General features: G+C 46.4%; 1 protein-coding gene across 2 annotated transcripts in view; it reads left to right on the plus strand.

Annotated features, from left to right (window-relative positions):
- CEP41 (centrosomal protein 41) overlaps positions 1–27,461 on the plus strand; it is a 153,471-nt gene that overhangs the window by 57,565 nt on the left and 68,445 nt on the right. For both annotated transcript variants that reach the window (XM_078677529.1, XM_078677532.1), the window contains exons 2-3: positions 20,277–20,340; positions 22,390–22,437. In XM_078677529.1, coding sequence (XP_078533655.1) covers positions 20,277–20,340; positions 22,390–22,437 — 112 coding nt within the window. The remainder of the gene's footprint in view (positions 1–20,276; positions 20,341–22,389; positions 22,438–27,461) is intronic.

Here is a 27,461-nt window from a genome sequence, read left to right on the forward strand (position 1 = left end):
ATCATTTTCTCATCTCTTTCTCCCTGCGGTGGCAAGGAAAGCCTGTTTTGAACTGCCCGTACCAGTCTTAAAACGTCCTGGGCACAAGTTAAACATCAAGCATTTCTAGGATTTACTGTTAAGCCACCAGCCCCAGCTTCCACCTGATATTGATGATGCAAATACGCGTTTTCAGGATTGGCTGACGCTAGTTTTGGACAGTTGCATCCCTGCCAAATTGAGTGTTAAAAAAAGAGGGCAGTCTAATCCCTGGTTTAATGACTCGCTGGTTAAAGCTAAAAAACACTGCAGACTTGTTCTGAAAAAAAAAAAAAAACACTGCAGACAACTAAAGCGCGCATGGAGGCGCGCTTATGATGCTGAAGCAAAAAATAAATACAGAGCGTCTATAAACCCCTTCCCTGCTGCCGTTGGCCGTCGCGAGCTTAAGGTGTTAAGCTCTTATCTTAAACTGGCCCAGAGAGCCAGAGCAGAGTTTATGGCCGGAAAAATCTCAGCGAGTAATAACCCCTCCAAAACAATCTTTACCCTACTCAAGGTCATGAAGAGCTCTGGGTTGAAGGTTGACTCGCCTATCACCTCAAATCTTCAGTGTGACGACCTGGCCAGTTACTTTTTGAATAAGGTGGAGAAGATATATAAGAGTGTCCCACCGGCCACTGGCACCACTGATCTTGTGGAAAGGCATGGGAACATTGGATCCACTGTGGTTAGTGTACTCTCATCTTTTCCCCTGTTGTCTCTCACTGAATTTGAGTCCCTCTGTCTGAAAATTAAATCAGGCTCTCCAGGCGACCGTTTGACACCTGCTCACTTTCGTCAGTTTCTTACCCTTATTTCGCCAGTGAGTAGGGATTTGGTCAATTTATCTTTAACCACAGCGTCCATACTCTCTGGGAGGAAGCACGCTAAAGTTATACCTCTCCTGAAGAAACCGTCTCTGGATCCATCTGAGCTGGGTAATTACCATCTCGGCTGCCGTTTCTGGCAAAGACGTTAGAATCTCATGTAAATACAATTTTTACAGAGTTTATCGAGAGAAATTAAATCTTAGAATCCTCGCAAAACGGTTTCGGATCTCGCCACAGCACCGAATCAGCTTTATTGGCAGTGACGGAAGAAATCTGTGGCTGCCTCGATGTCGGAAATTCTGCGGCCTTAGTTCTTCTGGATTTAAACTCCGCTTTCGACACTGTCTCCCACGTGATACTTTTTTTTTTTTTGGCAAGACTTTATTGATAGTTTGTCGACCTACAGTAATTTGCCTACAACCCTGGGGCCGGCTGCTATCAGTACATAATTCTCCACTCATAAATTACACAGCTATTCAGCCGACAACCAACGGTCCGGCAGCGGATCCTTCAATGTTGAAGGCCTGTTGCAGCACCGAACTTATATTCAACAATATTTGTAGTCCTGCTTTTGTAATTTTATTAACACAGCTTAACTTATGACTCAGTAGTTAAATGAGTGACCACATCCGTGGTCCAAACACCATCAGGTCCTGCAGCAGACTCGGTTACCCTCGCACACACCACATACAATTCTAATCCGGGTTCAGCCTTGTATGAAAGAACTGGGTCATCTTCCGGCCGTCCTCCACCCTCCACCACCCTAACAATGCAGCCCTCATGCATTAAGCCTCCTCCATCTCCTCCCCTGAACTATCTAGATCCTCCTCTTCTAAGGGATCACAGCACGTGATACTTTTAAATCGTCTTTAGGAGATCGTAATTAGGGGTGGCCCTGGCCTGGCTTCGTTCCTTTTTGGAGGGTAGATCTTTCCAGGTCATGGTCCACCTTTCCACTCTCGAGAGTACGCCCTGCAACAGGGGGTGCCACAAGGCTCAATATTGAGCCCCTTACTTTTTAACATTTATGTTCAACCCCTAGCGTCGGTGGCTAAAAGTAGAGGGTTGTCGTTGGTGTCCTACGCTGACGACACCCAATTGGTTATTGCCTTTTCTAAGAAATGTAACCACAACCTCGTGAAATTTAAGGAGGATTTGTTGGTGATCGCGGACTGGATGGCTTCAAACTACCTGCAGCCAGCAAGTCAGAAATTCTGATGTAAGGTAGAGACCGTGATATGTGGTCGTAGCATTATTGGCCGGATCGACTAAAACCAGCACCCCTGCCTAAAGAGGCAGTTAAGAATCTAAGTGTTTGGATTGATAGTGGTCTCGCCTTTGATATTCAATCTAAATCAGTAGCAGGGACCTGTTTTGGGCTCCTGCGAGGATTAAAACCTCTACTTGGTTTCTTTAACCCGAAAACTCCGTCAGACAATTTTAGATCTGGCCTTGGATAAGTCACACATACAAGGAATATGGTTTAATCAGGTTTTGTCTAACAAACTACTAAATGTTTAGCTTACATTTTTTTTTTAAAGGTTGTAAACTGAACAACAAAAATACTCCTCCAAGTTTTTTAACAATGCACTTTATGCTCCGGTTAAAAAGTAATAATCATTTTTTTTTAGAGAAGGAATGAACAGTAACTTTTTTATCCTGTTCTTGTGAGAAGCCATTGTTTTTCATTGTCACAGGACATTTGTCTAGCCCTTCATACCCCTGACAAAGCTACAAACCGCAATGATTTTCATTGCCACCTGGGTTCCCTTTTAAAAGAGGGTCATTGGAAATGTGATGTACGTAGTATGCCCTATGTGGTAGTTGTTGGTTGAGATGCATGATGTTCGAAGAAGCGCTTAGAACATGGTGCAGTGACCGTCATATTGCACGTGCGTAAAGAGTTGTGGAGAGTATGGCAGATACCCATATGCCAGTTTGTGCAGATCATAGTTTATATATCTTATTATTGTAAAGATGGGAAAGAACCATGCCTTTAATTCTTTAATGATTTCAAGAATTGGGGATGATTTTCAATGCTCTTTATTTGATAATTAATAGAGTTCTAGGCAGAAATTCCAAAACAATGAGGCAGGTTAGAATGTAAACATTTACAGCTTATAAAAATGTCAGCTCTTTTTGACAGACCAGGTGGTTTGTTGGCACCATTACAGTGAAATTACTTTTACATTTATTATTTTTTTGGCCAACATTATGAAAGAAACGATGTAAATGATTGGTTGGGCTCGGCTCCGGCCAAAATGAAGAGAGCTTTCATTCGTTGCTTAGATACATTCAGATGATGTCCGTGAAAAGCCTACTCGTGAAAGTTGTTGATACAGAGTGATATTGGATTTAATTTTCTGTCTAATTTAGCGTTTAGTCATTTTTTCTAAACTTTTTTTATAATGAAGGAAAATATTTTATAGGCCTATGTCATCTACGCGAATGGTTTATTTGCTTCTTCATTTAGTTGGAATGAATGAGTCTCAAAGCAATATTAAAAAATTAAAGTAGAAAATGATAGCTCCACTAACTGGAGTCGCCGCAGGCCTTGGAGTCGTGGCTCGGCCTCAGGCACACCTGATGGGAATCCGTCACAGACATTTGTTCGCGACAGTCTTTACAGTGCTTAAAACATTTTGTTTTTGGGGGTGACATCCCGTGCACACTGAAAAATGTGTTTGAGGTAACATCTCAAAAAGTGACACAAAGAGAACACCGTATCTGAAAAAACTGTAGTCAGCATACGGAAGTGATGCCTGTTTGTGCCCCCACCCCACATGTGATTTCTGGAGTGAAACAATGTCAGCCTTGAGGAATACTACTCTTTGAAGAACTTTAGTCATTTTGTTTTGTTATGACAAGCTTATGCCTATCATGTTTAGGCAGCAGCATATGTTCTCTATCTACTTTTATATTAAATTTGCATATGTTGTTGAATTAATGTATATTCATTGTGGTTATGTAAGTGGATGACTAAGAATGAGTCAGTGGGTGGATGAATAGATACATGAGTACAAGGATGAGTGACAGTGTACGTGTAATTCCTTATTGAGTGCCTAAACCTATCAAGGACTAAAAGGGCACATTACATTATAAACCAGAACTATTACTAATGCTTGTCTTTCATGTATCCACTTACAATGCCACCAGATCCCCAAATTATGCGTTAACACTTCAGTTCTCTTTTCCACCAAAGTACAACTTGAAATAGAATAACACACCCACAGTCGCTTGGCATTCCATGTTTTCCTTCTCTTCTTACCTAGTTCCTCAATTTCCTAAAGTAGTGTACATTTAAACCAATTAGTAATGTCAGCATATGTATTCGATGAACTCGAAGCAATGGGCCTTGAGATCCTAGTGTGAGTTTCCAAACCGGTACCTAAGCATCTTTCTCTTGGGATCATTTTATCTCCCTCAATCGGCAACTCTGTCACTAGAGTCGGAATGAAAGCCATACCTTGCATCCTGTTTAAGCTGAGTGTGTCAATTGCATCAATAAGTTCTCAGGTTCCCACTTTATTCATCTGCATTTTGAAGCACAATTTTCTCTTTTCTTTATCCTCGGACTTACAGCAGCACCAAGATTTCCGTTATCCATTTCACCAGCCAAACTAGTTTCTCTTAGCCCCATGAGCCCTACTTTCCATTGAATCCAATTTCCTTCAATGTATTACTTAGTCAATATCTCACATAGCCTCTATATTTACTTGCACTGGATAAGCCCTCTTTTGGTTCCAACAAAATATGTTTGTGAGATGACTTCTGTGCATATTTTGTATTCTATCCGTGGAGAGTCATACATCCAGTACCAGTACCACAGACTGACTAGCCGTTTCAGATCCCAAGAGAAATTACCAGATATAACGGAGAACAAAACATTACACCATTGGCCTCCTGGGTCAAATAGTGTGCTCTTTAGATCTGGTAAGCCATCATGTGTCAAAGACGAAAAGGCATTACAGCCAAAGGTGTAACTATAGATGGATGCGTTTTATCAGGTGTACACTGTAAGGCACAAGCTTGGTTTATTAACATTTCCAATATTCCTATCAGACACTCCTAAGTGCCACTCAGTACCTAGACTTTCAGCATGCAATATGTATGGCTTACTCTCATCTCGAATGGGTTGACTCCTCCAGTCTGCCTGGGTGTCACCTTCAAGATGGCTAAATGCATGTATGTCTTCTGCAACAATAATGGATTGCCCATATCAGCTGTACATGCTATCCCGATGTAGAAAGCCGCATCTCATTGCCTCTGTGTCATTCGCCAGAGGACAGGCTGTGACCTAAAATGCTGTGGCTCCTGATTGATACTCACCATTGTCCACCATCCTCTGCCCTGTTCTTCCACAGATCCTGGGGCCATCATGACCATTCTCAATGCACCTACCCCACAATGTGCACTACTGGGATTGTTGGAGTGGGATATTCGGAGTAAACCAGTAGCAAGTATGTTTTTACAGAATTTTAGAGTACTTACTGTCGCAACATGTAGATGGAAAGAAATTAGTTACTCACTGGTTGGGAGTTTATCGGTAATCGGGTAGAAAAATCCATACATATTTTGGTCACGTTGCAGGTTATATTTCAGTACTTTACAGACTGAGTCAGAATAAACATTCGCAAGTGCCGAAAACCGGAAGTAGTATTATATAGGAAAAACAGTGGTTCCTGTGGAATGATATACTATGAGGTTATGATACATAAGCACAATCGCAATAGAGAGGGTTAGATAATGGCAGAGCGTGAAAGAACCACTAACGCACCGATTCCAGTCTAGTATATTTTATGGATTTTTTAAAACAATAAAGTTAGGAGTAAACATTATACATCAAAACAACATTTGTGCATAGTGTCCCAAGTGATAAAGGGAACCTAAACCTAAGTGACAATGTGAATATTATATACAAGGTTTCCACAGTTAATGCAAGTCGACCATTATCAAAAAAATTCCATGTGAACAGCAGCTATATACAATGATATGTGCTGGGAAAATGGTTCGCTTCTTCTGTTTGTCGACAGCGTTTCGACCCTCAAAACAATGTGGGGTCTCTTCAGGACTATTGATGAAGGGACATCTAAATGGGAATGAAATAAAAAGAGCACAAGGCCCATATACCAGCACAAATGCGAAAAAAGGCAAACAAAGGCCGTTGGATAAAAGGTACCTGAATTTATGATTGCACAGCCTTGTGAAAATGATGTGCAACACGTGAAGAATAGAGAAAAAAGGTTTACATACATGAGGACCCATCCGGGTACTGTGATTGTGAGAAAAGAAGAATGTTGCAATTACTGATAATTGGACAATGCACTATGTATAATCAAATACAAGTTTAACCGAGGTTCTTACCTCAATGTGAGGACAGGCTGTCAATCCAATGGGGTATGTAGGTAGGCCAGAGGGGCTCAATTGATTTTACGCCACAGCCGTAGAGTTGCAGAATCCCTTTGGGGATTAACCGTGACAATGCACTGAGACTTTCTCTGGAAAGTCAAATAATAATGATATAGGGGTCAGTATGCTAAAATAAGGGCTGAGCGCAAGGGCTAAGCGGTCTGGATGTGCCATTTCTTACCCCGGTAGAGGATTAGAAAAGCGGGACAGCGTTCCGCGTGTAGATTCAGAAACAGTTGCATAAGTCAACTTGATTGGATACAATGACAGAGATCCTAATCCAGAGAGGATTGTTATATACAAGGTTTCCCGCTCTTTTTGCCAAGGGAAACCGGCAGACCTAGCTGAGGAAAACCGATGCACCGAGCAATCCGGTGCTCCATTTCCGTGATCGGTAAAGAGTGAAAAAAGACCTTAGTGGGAGGTGAAGAAGTAGAAAGTGTGGCACAATGGTGGTGTTGCTGTGCTAATGACAGTGGTGAATTCTCTGGTTTTTTTTTTTTTGAAATATATTTTTATTGCAGAATCAGGAAGAAACACAACCAACAAAGCAACCCATGCCCCAGCGGGTCCCATCACACAGCACTTATAACAATGCAATACACAGCCGATTAGCCCACATCCCGGAGGCTGGGCGGCGCGTCAATGAAACAGTTCGCTGGAGGTACCTCGGTGCACGCCCTATGCGGGACACGGGTCAAGTGTAGTACTTCTTTTCTGCTTTTATCCCAAAACAACCAACCATCCCTTCCCCACCCAATCCCAGGTCACTTCAATGTCATATCACAAAATCAACACGACTATGTTCCTGGGCTATCCGGTTCCGGGAAGTCGCTGGCAACCCACCCCTTCTCACAACTCCTACTCTAAGCCCCCCCCCCAACTGCTGCTAACGCGGGTATCCTCAATCCTCTCCTGCTCTAGGTTGACAACTATCAGGAAGTTTAAACAAACAAGCGGTCACATGGAATCCCTGTTCATAACTGTTCAGTTTCTTCGCCTTCAATTAAGTGATCCCTCAATGCCTGCACCACCCTCTCCCATGACCGTGCCAGATCTAAGCTCTTTTCATTACCCGTTCTAGTCGCCTGGCGCATTCGTGACACACTCTCACAGCCCGACCACTTCACCAATTCGTTCCTCCACCTCCGTGCAGACGGCCCCTCTTTAGACTTCCAATGCCAAGTGAGTTCTCGCTGCGCCAATATCAGACCCAACCCAATGAATTTACTCGTCACCTTGGTCTTTTTGGTATGCGGGAACCAAAGAAGCAGGCACGCGGCCATATCAAAATCCACCTCCCGATCTGTGACCGCATTCAAGAGGTCTCCCACTTCGGCCCAGTAGTCCCCCAACCTCGGGCAACCCCACAGCATGTGATCAAAATCTGCCTCGGGCTCCAAACATCTCGGGCACATGGCGTCAAGCATTTGGAAGTGTCTACGTAGCCTCTCCGGGGTCAAATATGCCCTATGAAGCACAAAATAATGCACCTGTTGGAATCTCGCATTCCTCGTCTCTTTCCAGGCCCTGTGTAGCACCTGACCCCAAACAGAGTCCGGAATTGATCTACCGATGCTGGCCTCCCAACGCGACTGCAACTCGACCAACGGAGCCAGACCCTCGTTCAGCATCCTATTGTGGAGGCAGGTCACCGCCTTGACGGTGCCCGCGGCCATCACCACATATTGGCCCACCGCCGACACCCCCGGTTCAGCTAATCCGCCCCCCCAGTGCTTCCACAGAGCCGCGACCACCGCCGCATGCAGCAAGAAGGAGCCACTCGGCAGGCCGAACTGCTCCTGCAAGGTCTGGAACGGGGCCAGCACCCCATCCACATACAGGTCACCTACCATCTGCAAGCCCAGGTCCTCCCACTCCAACAATTGGGACCAATCACCCCCGTGCGGTAAGGCAGTGAGCATTCCCAACGGAATCTCCGGGGCGTACGGTCGGCGCTTCCCAGCCCTTTTCATACATCTGTTCCAACACAATCTGAGTGTCCACTCCTCCATCGTGACTTCCCTACTGGCCAGTCTCTGTTGCATCACGATAGACGACAAGACATGCCTCTGAACTCCGACCCCCCGGCCAACCTCGGGCCCCCTGAATTCTCTGGCCACGTTCTGCGTCAGGACCTGGAGCTGCGCTGCCAAATAGTATAACTCGTAATCGGGGACGGCCATCCCTCCCTCACACTTGGGTCTCAGCAGGGTGGTCAGTGCCACCCTTCTGCGGCCGTGGCCCCAGAGAAAACCGGTCACCATCATCCTCAGCTCCCGAAAGATGCCCTGCGGGATCCAGACCGGCAGCGTTCTAAAATAGTAGAGCAGTCTCGGGAGTGCCACCATTTTCAACAGCGCCACTCGGCCCAGTACAGACAGCGGGAGGGAGGCCCAGAAGTCCATACTGCCTCTCAACGCCCTAATACAGCGCCCAACATTCCCCTCAAGGAGGTCCGTCGTGGCATGGTAGACGCGCACCCCTAAGTACAGAAAACAAGATGGTTCCCACACCACCGGCCTCGTGAGCTGTGGGCAGAGCGTGGCCTTCCGCAGCGGAAACACACAAGTCTTAGTCCAGTTCACCCTGAGACCCGAAAGCCTCCCAAACCTGCCCAGCATATCCACCGCGCCTTCCAGAGCCCTCCCAGCATCCGCCAAGTACAGTAACAAGTCGTCAGCGTACAACGATATATAATGCGAGTCAGGTCCCTGCACAATCCCGTCGTAAACAACTCCCAGCCTTGCCTGCGCCGCCAAGGGTTCCATCGCCAGAGCAAAGAGCAGAGGGGATAGCGAGCAGCCCTGCCTCGTGCCCCTACATACCGGATAAACCGAGGAGACCAATGTCCCTAGCCGCACCCGTGCCTTAGCCGATGAATAGAGCACTCTCGTCCAGCCTCGGAACCCCTCCCCAACCCCGAACTTCAACAGCACACCATCTAGAAAATCCCATTCCAAACTATCAAATGCCTTTTCAATATCAACCGCCAGCACCACCGGGCCCGGATCCGACAAGGCAGCACTATCAATGACCCCAATCAGCCGACGGATATTCATCGAGGTACTCCTGGAGGGGATGAATCCCGCCTGATCCCTATGTACCAAAGAGGTCATCAATGGCAGGAGCCGGGTGGCCAGGATTCGGCTCAGAATCTTATAATCCACAGTCAACATAGACAACGGACGAAAAGAAGCGACATCCAAAGCATCCCTGCCCGGTTTCAGCAGGGGCACAACCAGCGCCTCCGTCATAGAATCAGGCAGTCGCCCCAGTTCTTTCGCCTCTGCATATACAGCCTGCAGTCTTGGCGCCAGCACTTCGATAAATTTGGCGTAGAACTCGATCGGCAGCCCATCCACCCCAGGGGTCTTATTCCGCGCCATATGGCTAATCGCCCCTCTAATTTCGGCCAGGGAGACAGGGCCCCCCAAATCCCGAGCCTCCTCCTCATCCAATACCGGCAAAGGAATTTGATCTAAATAATCGCTAATGTCCGCGGCTTCCACCTCGAGGTGGCTGGTATAGAGGCCCGCGTAGTAGGATTGAAAGCGCTCCAGGACGGCGGACTGTGAACAAACCACCACCCCATCCCCCTTTCGTACACTCAGCACCGGACAACCCCTAGGGTTTGGATCAGCCAGCTTCGCAAGGAGCGTGCCCACCTTATCACGTTCCTCATGCACTTTCACCGCATACAACTTAGTCATAGCACCGCAGTCTCTCTGTCTCAGTCGCCACCGCTTCCTTAGCACGCAACAGGCTGTCCTGCAGCTCCGGCTTCTCTGGACGCTGCTGTTCCACCCCTCTCAGCACCGTCTCCGCTTTCGCGAGGTCAGACAGCACGGTTCCCCTCACAGTCAGAAACCGGCCCATACATATCCCCCTCACCACCACTTTCATCGCATCCCATTCATTAGCTCTGGTCGCCGTCGACCCAGCATTGTTCGTGAAATAGTCGTCAACGCTTTGACGGACCGTATCGCAGAACGCTGGGTCCTCCAACGTCTCCGGACGGAGTCGCCATGTGGGGACCGCCGATCTCGCCAGCTGCCATTGTATTGAAATCAGCAGCGGGTTATGGTCCGAGATGGTTCTAGACAAGTACTCAGTGTGCCGCACCACCTTCACCAGTGACTCACAACACAGCACCGAATCCAAACGAACATGCAAATCATGCAGCGCCGAGAAATAGGAGTAGTCCCGAGTGTCGGGGTGCTGCGCCCTCCATACATCCACTAAGCCCCACCTCTCCTGCCAGTCCCGTCTATGGGTCGCAAGTCTGCGCACTGGGGAGTCCACCAAAGGCGGGTGTGACCTGTCCAACAGCACATCCGAAATGGAGTTAAAATCCCCCGCCAGGAGGATAGGGCCTGCCAAATAGTACGCCAGTGAGCGCGACAAGCTCTCAAAGAAGTGGGCCTGCTCAGTGTTGGGGGCATAGATGTTACACAGCACTACTTCCCTTCCACACAGCCGTCCCTCCACCACTACATAACGACCCTCTGGATCTATCTTCTGACTCGTTACTTGGAATGGCGTGCCCGCTCTGACCCATATCAACACCCCCCTGGCAAATGCTGAGTAAGTCGTGCCAAACACCTGACCCCGCCACCTCCTCTGCAATGCCCCACATTCCTGCTGTGTCAAGTGAGTTTCTTGAAGCATTGCTATCTGAACGCCCCGCCTCACCAAGTAGGCATGCACCTTGTGGCGCTTAACCATAGTACGAATACCCCGGACATTCCATGTGATACATTTCAAATTAGGTAACGTCCCCATAGAGCATCAATCCCAACAGTGGCGCATGCCAATAAATGTGACCCGCATCGCAGCAATTGTACAACCCCCTCAAAACATACCCTGCAACTCCCACCCTCCCCCTCCCCAGGACAGGGCCTAGTAACCCAGCTTCAGCCCCGTTCCAAACCTCAAACACCCCACACATCACACTAATCTGTGGTCGACACCACAGAAGACCTTAAGGGTCTGATGGGGACTATGGAGCCCCGAACCAGGACGACAGAGCAACCACCCCGCACCCATAGCCCCGTACTGCCGATGCAGCCCCATACCTGGCAGTCCAATAGAAGTCAGGAGCGTCCAGGCCATGCCAAAGTCCAGCCGCCACAAGCCTCATCCATTAAAGATACCATTGGATGTCTGTGGAGTAACCTCCGGCCCCTGCGCTCCCCCCACCTCCGAGTCCTCATCACCAGTCTTCAAACCTTCACTCTCCGAAGCCGAACCCCTGGAGGCGTCCTCTTGCTGCGATCCCGTTATGCTCGCTGTGGCCTCCAACGCACTCCGTCTATCGGCCAGCATTTGCGCCTCTCGCTCGGCCCGCTGACGTCGATTCCGGGAGCGGATGCGCTGCGACTTCCTGACCCTGACCGGTTGTCCCCGATCTCTGGCCGGCCTGTGCGCCCGATCCGTCCCCGCTCGATACAGTTCCAGCCAGGACCAAGCTGCATCGGGCGTTTGGAAAAATTGAGTCTTGCCGTCAACGATAATCCGCAGCTTGGCCGGAAAAAGCAAGGAGTATTGAATCCCCTCATCTCTCAGCTCCTTTTTCACCGACAGGAAAGAAGCCCTGGTCCGCTGCACCTCCTGCGTATAGTCCGGAAATATCGTCACCTTGCTGTTGTCCACTTGAAAGGGCCCACTATCTCTTGCCTTTTGGATCAGCAGATCCCTATCTTTGTAGTGCAGCAGTCTGGCCACCACCGGCCGGGGCGGTCGGCCCTCCAGGGGAGGCTTCGCGGGCACCCTATGCGCTCTTTCCAGGGAGAAGAAGGGGGACAGGCCCTCAGGCGCCACCACAGTGCGGAACCAGTCTTCCAAATAGGCCACTGCATCATCCTTCTCAATTTTCTCCGGAAGCCCCACCACCCTCACGTTGTTCCGGCGGTCGCGACCTTCCGCTCCCTCCACCCTACGCTCCAAGGTCGCCAGGCGATGGGCAACGTCATCAAGTTTATGCTCCACCGTGACTACCGCCGGTTTCAGCTCCTGGAGCAGTTGTTCATTGGACTTCACCCGGTCCGAGAGCTTGGCATGGTCCGCCCTCAGCAGGCCGAGCCCGGACGCCACCTGCGCAATATCCTGGCGCAGCTCCTCCTTCGTAGCGGTTATCGCGGCTAAGATTGCGTCAAGGCGGAGGTTGAGCCTCTGTTCTTGCGGCGAGGACTCCGTCGGGAAGCCGCCAGTCACATCCTCCGGCCTCCGGCTCCCCTGTCCAGATGGCTCGGCGTCGCCATTTCCCTGCGCGGCCATCTTGGATGCAGATCTTCGGCCACTCGAGCAGCCCCTCCGGACAAAGGCGAGGCCCACCAGAAACACCCAGCGGAGCGCCCCCACGAGCGCGGCTCACCAGTCCTCAAGACAAGCGGGGCACGCGGCGTCAACTGCACCCCACGCACAATCCTCCAACCAGCTCCAGTCCGGAAGTGCGCTCCACAATGCCCCACAATTACTCAGGGAACACCAGGGCCAGGGGGGGCAGAGTCCATGAAAGGGGCGTCCAGTGAATCAGGCGAGGCCCCGGGCAACACCGGCCCCTGCGAGACACTATGCGCCGTGGGGCTCAGCACCACTCCACCAGCCCGGCGCTTCCCCACTGTCCAGCGGGCGGGACCCCCTCCTTCGATCGGGCCGACAGCCACCTCCAACGCACCGGGCCCTTGGAAGGTGAGGCGCCTTGGGCAGCCGCCCCCCCCAGCGCCCCACCAGCTCACCGTCCAATTCTGTGTCCTGTTGGCCCTTATGGCGGTTCAGCCAGTGGGCAGGCGGCCTCCCAGGTCAGCCGTGCCGCCGCCGGCACAGCGCAGGTACAGGCTCCGCTCCTCAGCCGTCTCAGGATCCAGTGGGGGAGGGGCGCCACACACGCCGTACACGCCGGCAATTCTCCGCCGGTCTCCTCCGCGGCGCGGGGTCCGCCCCGATGGGCCCCCGCTCTGCACACAGCTGCACAAGTGCTCCGCAGGAGCCTATTTCCGCACCGGTGCCCCAAACCGCTCCGTTCCCGGAGCTCTCAGGCAGTCGGCGCCGCCATCTTGGCTTTGTTTGCTCGCCAAGCGAGCCGAGCACCAGGTCCGCCCGCGGCCACCGGCCAGGGTCCCGACGGAGCCAAACGCTCCTCAACAGGTCACCAGCCCCCCGGACCACGATTCCGTCCGCCAGGCAGCTCGGGGCATCGGTCGGCAGGAGAAAAGACGGGGCATGGCGCGGAGCAACTCGCTCACGCAGCCATCCCGGTCGGCGCTGTAGCCACGCCCCGGTGAATTCTCTGTTAATAGGTGGAAATTAAGGCATGGGTACTAAATAGGGAAGAACAGGTAAAATTACATATATACTTCATATATTTACAAAAATCCGAATTTCGCCAGTATTTATAATATGCACACGCATACTTAGCACTTCATGGATTGTGAACATTGTATGCGTGCAGACATTTCACAGTTGTAATTCTTAGTTAGTGAACACGTATTTCATGAGAGTAGATCTAATATATACAGTTCAAATGTCACAGCAAAAATGAATTAAATAAAGCTGTTGGGGCAAGCATAGTCTGGTGTCAGAAGACATACAGGTGAATTCAGGCCACATTTGTTATATCACAGACAGTAGTTTAGCAAAGGGAAGTGAAATATATGCTCTCCATTCCTCAGCAGAATTAAGCCCTTCATTTATTGAATTAACCTTGTCTATCCAGCGGCATTCATTCCGTTGGAGTATCTGAAGGATGTCACCTCCTCTTTCTGGAAGAGTGGCGATCTCAATTTACTTGCCACTTTATTTCATCAGCAGTATGACCTTTTAAATTGTAATGAGACACAAGTGGTGCATTTCAACTGATCTGCGTATACGGCTGCGATGTTGGCCAATGCGAGCCTTTACCGCTTGCTGTGTTTGTCCAATGTAGGGGAGGCCACATGGACACCATATACAATAAACAACATTCTTTGTATTGCAGTGAGAGAATGATTATAAATCATGTGTTACACTACCATGTTCAAATGTGTTGGTATTGAACGTGAAATTGCAGGAAACACAGTTGCCACATTTGTGGTGTCCTTTCATTTTGGGTAGGCCCCATGCAGTAGTCCGTGTTTTGTCCTGTTGGTGATTAAGTCTGTTGATGACCTGACCAGATGATCTTTTAGATTTGTTCCTCGTTTGTAGGCAAACAGAGGTGTGTCTATTGTAGGGTCAATACACTGGATAATATTCCAGTTTTTGTTGATCAGGTTGCAGACTTGATTAGTGTGTGTACCAACGGTGGTGGCACATACAATCTTGTTAAGATTGGGTTTCTCTTTTGTCTTGAGAAGTTCTTCCCTGGGGCAGTGCCAGGCGCGTCTGAGAGACTTTTTTACAAGTCTTATGGGGTACCCTCTTGTGACTAGTTTGGTCCTTAGTGTCTCCGCCTCTCGCATGTAGTCTGTTTTAAGGGTGCAATTGCGGCGTATCCTAAGGAATTGGCCGACGGGCAGTCCATCCCTTAGTGCACGTGGATGTTGACTTTGTATGAAAGGAGGGTGTTCTTTTCAGTGGGTTTCCTATGGAGGGAAGTGTATAGTCTCCCTTTGTCATGATTGATGTTTAAATCGAGGAATGCGATGGTGGATTTATGTACTGTGGGTGTAAATGTGAGATGGGGCTGGAGGGTGTTGAGGTACGTGACAAAAATGCCAAAGTCTGTCTCACTTCCTGTCCAAATCAGAAAGATGTCATCTATGTACCGCTTCCAACATTTAATGTTGGAGCGGTATACATTGTCAATGTTGAGAGCAAATGTTTGCTCCACATAGTTCATATAGATATTTGCCAGATTTGGCACAAAAATTGCTCCCAAGCTGGTGCCAGAGCACTGCTGGTAGTAGTTGCCACCTGATAGAAAGTAATTACTCTGTAGGGCAATCTGTAATAGTGTGATGATAAATGTGGTGGGTACCTGGATGGGTCTAGCTCTGCTTTCTAACAGTTGTTTAATGATTGCTATACTCTCAGTCTGGGGTATGTTGGTGTATAGTGAACTGATGTCTAAAGTAGCCAACATGTCAGTTTCCAAATTGTGTGGCATCCCAGCTACCAGGTTAATATATACATGGTATCTTTGAAAAATGTTTCCTGTAGGGGAACATATTCCTTAATGAAGTAATCTATATACACCCCAATGGGTTCCAGAATGGATCCACAGCCTGATAGTATAGGGCGACCGGGGGTGGGGCAGGGGGTTGGGGGAGGGGGGTTGGAGGGGGGGGGAGTCGTCGTGCTTTTATAAACCTTGGGTAGGGTGTAGAGCACTGGGATTTTCAGCATTGAGGAATTCAAAGTCTTTCTTGGAGATATATCCTGCTTCTTTGGCCATAGTACTTATTTGTAAAATCTCATTGCGGATGTCTGCAAGGGGGTTGGTGCGTAGTACTTTGTAGTGTTTTTTCTCACTGATTTGTTTGATGATCTCTGTTTCATAGTCCTTGCGGAAGTAGGGCAGTATATATTAGACGTAGTGGAAGACGGAATTGCTTGCCATCAAAACTCTCTGGTTCCTGCTGCTGAGGTGGTACCACACCTATATGTCCTCCTGCCCAGTGAAGTCTGGTTCAGGCTTGCCTTATTTTGCAGCATCTCGGAAGAAAACGCAGTTGACTGAGCTGTTTCAAATCAAAACAGGTCTTATAAAGCGCAGCTAATCACTGGTGAGGGTGGCCAGCTGCTGAGCTGTTTGGAGTTCTTTCTTAAGAAGTGAAAGCAAGGTTTCATTTTCTGGTGGGGTATTGACCCTGCACTATTATTTACGAGTTCCACAAGAACAAAAATACAATTAAGACTATTCTATAGGTACTTCAGTAATATTTTTATATGAGTAAGAGAAGTAAGTGGAAAATGAATTTGAATATTTTTGTAAACTAAGAGCAAACATTGGACCGTTGATTGTGTTATGTTCTCATTTGAAGAGAGGCTCATATCTACACGTATTTTTGTTGAAAGGATCAATGCATGTTCCCAGTTGTTGAGGTATGAAGGGAATACACTTGATCAGAATTGAGTCTCAAAAGCTATATTTACCCTTACCTGAAGTCTTCTCTATTCTTAAATAGATCAATGCCAGGTAAAAGCTGCTAAACCCACAGTTATCATTTAATATGTTCAGTAAATTTCCTAGTAACTGCACTAAAAGAAGTTGCGCACTGTCCAAGGGACTATGAATCCATATGGAAGTTCCATTGATTAGTGTGTTTCTTTCTCTTTTTCTTCCACCCTAGGATGTGTTCAGAGATACCCAGTATATTTTTTAGGAAGTTCAGATAGATCAGGGTGGGCAGAAGAAAAGCACAGTATTTTGGCATCGTTGTTGCTCCCTCAGGACATGTACAAGCCAAAGGAATATACCTGGCACTCTCCTTGGACTGAAAGACAATTGTTCTTCTCTTTAAAAGTATAAACTGCCATCAGCGCACTACTCTCCGGAATCTCATTCATTCTAGTTCTATGACATGTCTTGAGTTTTAACCCCACCTTCCCCCCAAAAAACATCCTCTCGTAATGCCTTATGTAAAAATCAGTGGTTGGAATAGCTTCTTTTAACATTGTGCGTAAGGCCCTCGAGGATTTCAGTACATCGTGCGATCTTGGGTGATCTTCCTGAGTCCTTGTTTTAATACAGTTTGCATAACAGCTTTCCTGTAATGTATATGCAGAAACTACAGCTCAAAACCTTTTTTTATTCCAGTGAGCATTGCAAGGGACTCTCCAGAACTGATTACAGTGAAAGGATTCTCAGTACATAGCAACCAATATTGCCTCAACCTTAGTTTCACTAGCTTCTTTGAGATATCCTCACTGAAAAAGTAGTGAGTCGGTTTGATGTCATTCAACTCACAAAATAAGTGTGCACCCTTGACAACAACACAATGACCATTTCCTTTTCATCGTTATTCGAGGAACTTCCATTACATTTTTGTCTTTTTGATCCCAAGTCAATGCAGAGAGTACAAGTCCTAGCTAATCCCTCTTGTAATGCACAAAATGATCATTATACTTCTATTGATCTGTTCCAGCGCCCTCGAACTTTACATAAAATAACCTGTTGACCTAAAGGCCGTGTTTGCATAAAATATGTGCCAAGTGTCTGTCTCTCTCTCTCTCTCTCTCTCTCTCTCTCTCTCTCTCTCTCTCTCTCTCTCTTCTCTCTTTCTCTCTTTCTCTCTTTCTCTCTTTCTCTCTTTCTCTCTTTCTCTCTTTCTCTCTTTCTCTCTTTCTCTCTTTCTCTCTTTTTCTCTTTTTCTCTTTTTCTCTTTTTCTCTTTCTCTTTCTCCCTCTTTCTCTCCTAAAAATTGACAACTTTGGCTCTTGGTTGAGGTTCAGAAGTCTTCCTAGATATCCATCTTAACGGGGTCATCCAGTATAGAGAAAAAACCAATCCCCTTCTTCCTTTATTGCTTCTCTAATAATCCCCCAAATTAGTATTCTAGAATATTGCTTTGTTTGACGTTAGCTGGGGTTTTGAGAACTACTGTTAGATCATTCAGCATATTGGCCCTTTACTCTTGCAGAATACAGTAAACATACTGCAAATAAAGTACAAAAAAACATAAATATTGAAGGTTTTCCTTGTCAATATTACATTTGTATCTTCAAATGTGCTGTGACTTGAGTGAAGCAATTATAACCAGTAGAAGTAAATGGCATTAAAAGCTCAAAAAGCACTCATATGCTGGAAGACAAAAATTGAGTAATCATCTGCTACTGATTAAAAAACACAGCAAAGCTAGTTGGTAGAAGAGAGATTCAATAAGTGTTCCTTCATTATATCTGAGGCAGACGAGAACCGAAAAAGTAACAGGTATACATTAATTAAAAACATTTCCAGATATTTCATACACTCCAAAAGAAGAAGTTAGTTATTTATTTAGTTTCATGTGCAAGTCTTAGTAATTACAGAATTGAGGGAGAGTTTGAGGAAATCAAATATACATGAGTAGATCTCCGGAACATCATTTTATTTTGTCTAGCACTGCAGACTTCTAATGAAATTCCACTCTCCACTACAGATTATTACTACATTTAATTTTCAATTAGTAATTAATTCTTATCTGTTATCATTTTGTTAACATAAACGCTCAGGAAGAGTCCTATCAGTAGGAATATGTTACTTCAGTACCTATCTCCAACCAGGAAAAAATGTCCTTTAAAAAAAAAAATAAAGGACTCTCACCCACACAAAATGCATGACATGCTTCATCATTGGGTCCTACACCCTGCACAGTTATTGGAACACTTTTGGAGGAGCGTCCCAAGGACTTTATCTTAGTGGTCTGGGTGTAGTTAGAAAGATTAATGGCCAAAGGTGCCCTACTAATTAAAGCATTTGGGTACACCTGAAATCTATTTTGACATCATTGTAATGTCAATGTAGCCATAAAGCGCCGCCACACATTCCCTGATGTCAGTTTCCTTCTATTCCTAGTCATCCACCTGAATCTGGAGCTTCAACTTTCCTCCGGGAATTCTTCGACATTTTGTCAAATTCAAAACAAAATTTTATGTGCAGAACAGGATGTTACCCCACCAAACGTTCAGGCTTTAAACGCTTTGCAGGGACTGTGATGGCCCTGTACAGCTCCTGTATCTGATGCTTGAGGTTGTACAACGCTTCCTTCCAAATGCCAAAATTGGACCTCAATCTCTTTCTCCATGTTTTAATATGCTCCACGTTTCAGCACCTACAAAGTGGCAGCTTGTGCTTCCCGCCACACTTTTGCAAAGTATTACTCCTTGCACACAGTGGTACGGAGGGAAGTTCCCTTTGCATGCTCTCTCCTTCGGGCAGTTTAGTGTAACCAGCCATTCACCCTCCTCCTGGTTGGGTAGTACATGGGGAATCTTTTCAAAAGGTGAGGAATATGCAGGTAGAAATATCCATTAGAAGAAAAAGTTACTTGCCTTCTGTAAGGATCTTTGTGGTGGATACTCTAACTACTTGCAGATTACTCACCGAGCCGCCCTCATCCCAATTTTCATGACTGGGTTAGTAAGTCGAACATTTGTATAAGATCACAATCCTAGAAATAGTACTGCACCTTACTCAGCGAATGTCGTTCTCAGCTCGTTCCCCTCAAAGACTTGTAAAACTTTAATGGGAAACTGAAATCAGCGTACCGGTGGGGGCGCTCTACAACTCCAGTGACATCACAAAGGCATTGCTTTTGATGCCAAAATGGAGCCTACAGAACTACCTGTCTGGAGAGCTATTGAAATATTTCTGGATTCAGTCTAACATCTGAGACATTCAGGTGAGGAATATGCTGTTAGAAAGAGTATCCACTAGAAAGATTGTTACCAAAGGTAAGCAACTTTTTCTTTTTAGCTTCAAATGGGTTACGTTTCAGACCGATAACCAACATTTCAAGTCATTTCATACAAAATCTGTTTTCTGGTTTGTAAGAAAATATGGTATCTTATATTTCGTGACTTTTCTTTTTTAAATGATGTTTTTCAGAATAATCCAATATTTCATCAAATATTTTCAAAACATCCATCTCCAGTGTTTTTAAGGGATTGTTAATCCAATGTGTAAAAGAAAGGAGACGTTCTTGAACATATTTGAACGAGAAAGAGTGCAGTTGAACGAATCACATTTTACCCTTAATTTGAATTAACAGTGTTGGCCAAGGTAACACTTAATGCAGTATTAGGGAAAAAATGTAACTCTTAAAAAAAAAAAGCGTGCCCCTTCGCCACGGTTCCTTGCGGTGGGCAATAGCAATGAATTTACTGCCAAGAAGTAACACATGTAGACTGGATTCAGAGGCAGGCAGGGTGGTAAGGAAACATTGAAACAGACCATTTTACGTGACCGAGTTACACAGTGTGCAAGTGTTACACTGGCATCCCATCTCAGGAAATCTCCCCATTGTAGAATCAGGACCTGTAGTCTTGGTCAAATTATGAATTCTATTGTGAAAGGTTACTTTAATATTGATTAGTCTGTTTCTCTTTTCACAGTATTTGAAGAAGAGGATTCCAAACAACCCAAAGTATCAGCACGTCAGGACCAGGCTTGACACAGGTAACCAATCACATGTCGGATTATGGCTAAACAGCCTTCTCCAGCAAAGTTAATAGTTCATTATAATGTTGGATGATTAGGATTAAATTGCCCAATTGGAGATCTTGTTTTCTATAGTTGGTGTCAAGTCCCCTGTAATGCAAGAAATCTCGCGGGTGCAGAGTTGCAGAATAAATATGTACGTCGTACTTTGGAGACAAATGCTTTTATGGGAAAAGAAAATGTTGAAATCTTTGTTTGTACTTATTGAACTTCACAGCCTGCATACTGATAGCATCAGGGATCTTATGGAGCAGAACATTAAAAAAATCATAACAAGTATAAACTAAAAAACACAAAGGCACAGTTCATATGTTTGGTGCTGAAATCCAACTGATAATAGTTAGTGCACGTTTAACGTGATGGTTGAAAAGCAAGGGCATTTGTGAGATGGGTCTACCATCTCACCCCATGCCTGCAACCCCACACTGGATCGCTTTTAAAATGTCCAAGGTTTAGTGAGGATCCCTTCACAAGTTACAAACACCTTGACAGTGAATACAACCCTTTATGCCTTTCCTCCATCCTAAGCAATGATAGCTTAGATGGATGATAGACTTCTCATGAACCTCAGAAGAGGCAAGGCTAGGTGGAGAGGAGGTGCGCTATAGTGTAGTGCTATCCCTGCTAACTCTCAATGAAAGAGGCAGAAGTTACCGCATGGGGGCACCCAAAAAAATCTTTTCAATGGCAATGATGACACACTATGCGGAAGATAGAATGAAGAATTACAACTTCAGCTGTTAGCAGGCTCGAAGATCAAACTAGTATGATTTCTTGGTAAACATCAGCAATATCTATCCAAAGGTTTTTTTTATTAATTTATGATTAAAAACCTGTTAGCAAAACAGTCTTCGAGAAGAGGATGTCTGTTTGGGCTGCCAGATTCAGAGACTATGGTAATCTACCTTATAGGTTTGTGTGCTTACATAGCAGCAACCTAGTGATGTAGTATTTATATGGAAAGCAGGTGGTCCTAAAACTATATCTAACTCAGAAACTCAGCTTTTCTTTACGAACTTCCACCAAAGTGTCCCAGAGACACTTCGGTGGAAGTTCGCATTGGTTCATGGTAGCTGTTGTGGGGGTTAAGTGAATGAAGAGAAAAATGACTGGGCAGGGCAGAACTAGAGAAGGGAAGGGAGTAGTATTTTGTTGGGAAGAAACGTTGTGAGGAGCAGAGAAGGTTGTTGGTGGTGGAAGATAATGTTTCTTGGCAGGGTGTGAGCTCAAGTGCCGATGCAGCGGTGCATCTTGTCCTTATGCTGTTAGAACCTTGAAGGGTAGGTGTATTTTTTTGAAAAATGTTAAGATGAATTTTGATGGGAGGGAAATAAGTGAATGTGTCAGGAGAAGTGGGGATGGCGGGAGGAGATGTCAAGGACAAGAAGTGCCTTTGTGAGGAATTTGCTAAAATGGTTTTCTACCCCCAGGTAAAAAACATTCAGTAAAAGATTTGTCATTTTTAATATGGAGGGGATGCCAATTTGTTTCTTGTTTTTAATTTCCCTGCATTTATTTTAGTTAGAATAGACCTCTATGCAGGTGGGTCAGGGAGGCGGGGGAGTGTGTGTCACTGCTCGATCTGCAAACCGCTAGCGAAATAGAACTTCATTCAGGGAAGATGTGGCGGAGCTAACTCCAAACCTGTGCACTCTCATATTATGAGTGAAGCTTACAAAACATCAAATGCATATTGTTATTTGGGTTTTATCTGGGCAGTGGAACTATTGTGGGCATTGACTAGTGATACTTATCTCTGATAAACAGTGTCATCTCTAAGAGCACAGCGAAGGGTATAGCAGTCCATAAGAAATAGGTTGGTTTGTGTTCAGTACATTTTCTGGGTCTTCAGAGAGCATCCTCAGAACAGAATAAAAGCATACAGACATGTCTCTGCCCCATCTCTTCCCCAAGCTACTTATAACAATTTTTCTCCATTGCCGTTGTATTGAGACAGTTTCCTTCAGTGACCTTGTATGGTTAGTAATATTGCCCTTTTCTTTGTAGGTAACAGCATGACCAAGTACATGGAAAAACTTGAGGAGATCAAGAGAAGTAAGTAGATTTTTTGCTGAAGAGAGTACTGTATAGTAAGAGTATATCCCTGGGTTGGGTGAGCTCTATCCCACAGAGTTTACAGAACACTTTAAGGTGCTAGATCTTTTTAAGCCATGGAGGGAAATAGCGATTTTCCAAAGTAACTGCCAAGAGAATCTGAATTTCATTAAAGTCATGGAGGCTAACATTCTGCAGTATTACTTTAATTCCACTCCGTGCAGCACTTGAAAGAACTTTACATCATAAAACAAACAGCCTAGAATCGAACGTTCATAATATATAATAAGTCCATGTGCAGAAAATCTGCCTCTTTGAAATGTAAAACTTACTCCCTTTTTTATGGATGAACTAAGATTGAATCCACTGGAAACAAACATCATTAGAGGGACTAAGCTCCTTATTGGAAGCAAACTATTGGGTATTATCTGAAGGAAAACAAAACGTTAAGACTCCAATTTCTGCAAGCTTGAAGAACAAGAGGTCAACAGGGCAATCAATAAATACATTCCCATCTATAACTATGACATTTATCTTTCTTTTTTTAACATTTTTTAATGTATCTTTTACTATTCTGGAAAAAGGTACATTCCATCATTCTGGGTCAGGAGGTGGGTTAATGTTAGCCTCCGTGTCTTTAATGAAATTCAGATTCTCTTGGCATTTAATTTTGAGAATTGCCATTTCATTACGAGACTGTAGGCTACCATTATGCATGTCCAAAATACAATGCTATTCATCCATGACTGGGTGAATAGCAATCAACTTAAACTAAACTCCAATAAGATGGAGATTGTCCTGTCTAGAGGGACACTAAACCTATGGAATTCCAATTTTTGGCCAACTGAAATGGGTACGCCTCCTCAGCCAAAGAACTCAGTTAAAAGTCTTGGAATCCTTGTTGACATAAACTTTATATGAAGCCTCAAGTAGGGGCAGTAGTGTCATCCTGTTTTCTCCAGTTCAGGATGATTAGGAAAATTGGTAGATTTATCACCCTTGAAGCCCTCCTCCAGGATAGCCTCTCTTTAGTTATCTCACGAATATGTTATGCAAATTCAAGCTACCTTGGTCTCCCGGACTATTTGACTAAGAGATTACAACTGGTACAAAGCCAGCTAGCCAGGCTGATCTGCAGACAGTCTAGGAGGTGCCACATTACCCCCCTGATGAGGAAACTATATTGGTTGCTGGTGAAACAACGCATGGCCTTTAAGACTAGATGTATCATTTTTAAATCCATCCTTGGTAATTGCCCTGAGTTTATTTCTTTCCAAATTCAAAAGTACTTTCCCTCCCGTAACTTGAGGTCTTCTCATCTTACCCTTCTGGCTATCCCCCCTTTTAAGAATAAGAGACTAGAAGGTTTTAGATTTTCTGTATTGGCCCCTCGGTTCTGGAATTCTCTTCCACCCAATATCAGAATGACTATATATATATATTTTTTTTATAAACTTTTATTAGGTATCAGTTAACATACACAGCTTTCCGCCTACAACCCAGGGGCCGGCAGCAAACTAGGGCAGCATTAGTACACTGTATATGTCTAACAATCACAGCCAATGAGCCGACAACCTGGAGGTCCGGCGGCGCTTAACGCAAAGTGTACAACCTATTCCAGTTTCACAGTGTGCCAGCGTCCCCCGCCCCGCTCCTTCATCCCGGGACAGGGGTAAACTGGGTGGGCGCGATAATGGACGAGCCACAAGATGTAGTGTGTGTCACTGCTAATGAAACCCAAAACACAACATCCGCAACGTTCCCACTCAACCCCACCCCACCAGACTGCCTATCTACTCAACGTGTTCTCCTCAATATTAGGTTAGTTCTCCATCCCACCAAGTCTGTTATGCCGGTCTCGTGTCCACCCACCCTCACTCTCTTCCCTACCGCCAGCAGCCCCCGGACCCGCGTGCAGTCCCCTAGTGCTACGTGCAGCCTTGTTGAAATGTGCAGCCTTGTTGAAATGTGTGCAGCAGTGTCCAACATCCCACAGGCGCCCCCCATGTCCAAAGCGTATAGCCTGTTGAGTGCCCCCCAATGCTCCCGTCAGGACTATGGGGTAATGAGTACCTTATCACCGGGGTCCACTACCTCTCCCTGCCGACCCCGACGTCATCCGTCCCCTCCTGAACTGTGTCTGCACTGTCCTTGGTGGATCGATAAGTTAGATATAGACCCCAAAATTTCTTAGGTCTGTTACCTGGCGGGAGAAGTTCGCAGTAATTCTGCGATTGGGTACAGCAGTACAGCATATCTCTGGCCCATCTGTGCTTCGTCGGCAGTGGGCCGCGCATCCAGCATAGCGCAATCACTCACCGGGCCAGGAGGAGGCCCATGTCGGCCAAGCGACGTACCGCCAGATGGAGTATCCTGGAGTGTTCCAGCAGCGCCAGCGCCGGGTCCACAGGGAGCTCAGTGTTCAGTATCTGGCCAAGTTCCCAAAAAATGTCTTCCCAGAATTTGTGAATGCCCGGGCAAGTCCATGCTAAATGCAGGAAATCTGCCACAGGGGCATGACAGCGATCACACTCCGAGGTGGGGCGAAGTCCGTATCTATGTAAGCGTTCTGAAGTGTAATATACACGTTGAAAGAATTTAAAATGAATTAGTCTATGCCGGGCATTGAGCGACAACTTCCTAGTGTTTTGCCAGCAGTATTTCCATATTGCATCATCTATCTGTGTATGTAGGTCGTGCTGCCACGCCATCCGGGCTTTCGAGGGTTGCTGTTCCGTGTGGAGCAGCCCTGCCCTGAATAAATGCGAGATCAATTTGCGAGATGTAGGCGTCTTAATCACGTACGTTAGTTCCGGAATTTCGTGAGGTTCTGCCATGTCCGGGCCTAAAAGCTCCTGGAATGCAGCACGAACCCTATGAAAGTGGAAACGGTGCAGTAGCGTCACCTGGACCCCGGCGGGAGCAACCTGATCCCAGGACACCAACTTTCCGTCCCGGAACAGATCTCCCAGTGTGGCGATGCCGAGTTGTTTGAGGGCGCGTGTGACCCCCTTCTCCCTCAACGGCGCCAGCCACACGGCCCAGTCTAGCGGAACGAGAGGAGAGTACAGTAGCGCACAATCCTGTCCCTTAACCAAAGCATGCCAAGCATGGTTCATGGTCGTGATAGAATCCAGGAAACCCACACGGCGAGTGGCCGGCTCAAACACTGTGGCCGGGGGAGGAAGGGGGTCCGTGAACAGACGCTCCAGTATCACATGCGGGATATTGCGATCCCCGTGGATCCATGTGTGCAGATGTGCTGCCTGCGCAACCCTATAGTATCTCTCCAAGTCCGGAGCACCCAGTCCACCCTGTTCATACGGAAGCGTGAGACCCGCCACTGAACACGGGGCTGTCTACCGCCCCAGGCCAACCGCGTGAGAGTCTGAGTAATCGTTTTAAAGAAGGCCTTAGAAAGGATCACCGGGATGATATTAAAAAGGAACAAAAACCTGGGCAACACAATCATTTTCATTAGTGCGATTCGACCCGTTAGGGACAGCGGGAGACTGCACCATCTGTCCACATCATCTGACAATCTGGTGTAGGCGACCCCATAGTTCTCCCGCACCAATACGTCAGGGTCGGGATGCAGGGTAATCCTTGTCGAATTGCCGGGTCAGCGGGAACGCCACCGATTTGGTCCAGTTCACCTTCAGCCCGGACAGGGCTCCGAACTGTACTACCTCCCTTAGCACCGGAGAAAGGTTGATCTCCGGGTCCCGGATGTACAATAGGGTATCATCGGCGTATGTGGAAATACAGATCTTATATGTAGGGAAACTAATACCTTCGTGAGAGTGGTATTCCCGAAGCGCACATGCCAGGGGTTCGGCTACCAGGGCATACAATAATGGAGAAAGGGGGCAGCCCTGTCTGGTGCCTCTGCCTATATCAAAAGCTTCCGTGACCCTGTTCCCAATCCGCAGCCGGGCCTTAGGTTTGTAATATAAGGCACCTATCATCTGCAGGAAGGGTTCGCCCAACCCAAACTTCCGGAGCACTCTCGACATAAAGGGCCATTCAACGGAGTCGAAGGCCTTCTCCATATCGAGGAAGATGGCCAACGCCTTGTTCTCCGGCTTCACATGTTGCATCGTCCCCAGAATCGTGCGTATATTATATGTAAGGTTCCTAGTAGGGATAAAGCCAGCTTGTTCCGGTGCGAGCAGAGCAAGGCGCGTCGCTAGCACCTTGGCATACAATTTCGCGTCCACATTTATCAGGGATAATGGCCTATATGAGCCGCACTCCGCAGGGGACTTCCCTGGTTTAAGGAGCGTAATAAGCAGGGCCTCCCGCATAGAGACAGGCATACTGCCTTCCGTCAGAATGACTTTATTATCTCAGATTCAGACCACTTTTATAGACATGGCTCTTTACACAAGCATTCGAATGACATTTTGTGCTGCATCTCTGCTCCTATTCTCAGTGCCAAGAAACCGATCGGTGAACGTGCGCTTTATAAATATTTTTAACATAACATAAAAATGGTTCTTTGAGGAAACAAACATGTGGCGATCCATAATCCACTCTGTATAAGCCTTTGAGGATAAGGCCTTGGATATCGCACTCACAAAAGAGTGAATCTGCAAGAGCTTGAGCCTCATGTCAATTTCTTCAAGAATGAAAACATCATCCACTGGTTTCATCTAAGCTATTGCGCTGGTGGACATGTAAGATGATTGCAAAGGATCCTGTAAAAACTTCACCTGTGAAGATTCACACAACAGGGCCGATGCTACATTGCCATCAAATTCTTGTTATTAAAATGCCAAGTTGCTGAGCCTCCCCGATGTCATTAAGTTGATACCAAGGATATTCATATGTGTTGGTTGTGATTGCTGACCATTTAGGAAGGTTAAGAGCTTGGGTGTTTCAAAGCCTTATTTGGCTAGAGTATTCTGGATGTTGTGTGGGTACATCAGCCTAGTTCCCAGGTCGAGTCCACACACTCTACTTTATACAGTAATACGTTGAGATACAACAGTGATATTTTTCCCATGCTCGTGGAAAGACGG

Source organism: Lissotriton helveticus, chromosome 1_1 (assembly GCF_964261635.1).
Source record: "Lissotriton helveticus chromosome 1_1, aLisHel1.1, whole genome shotgun sequence".
NCBI lineage: Eukaryota > Metazoa > Chordata > Amphibia > Caudata > Salamandridae > Lissotriton > Lissotriton helveticus.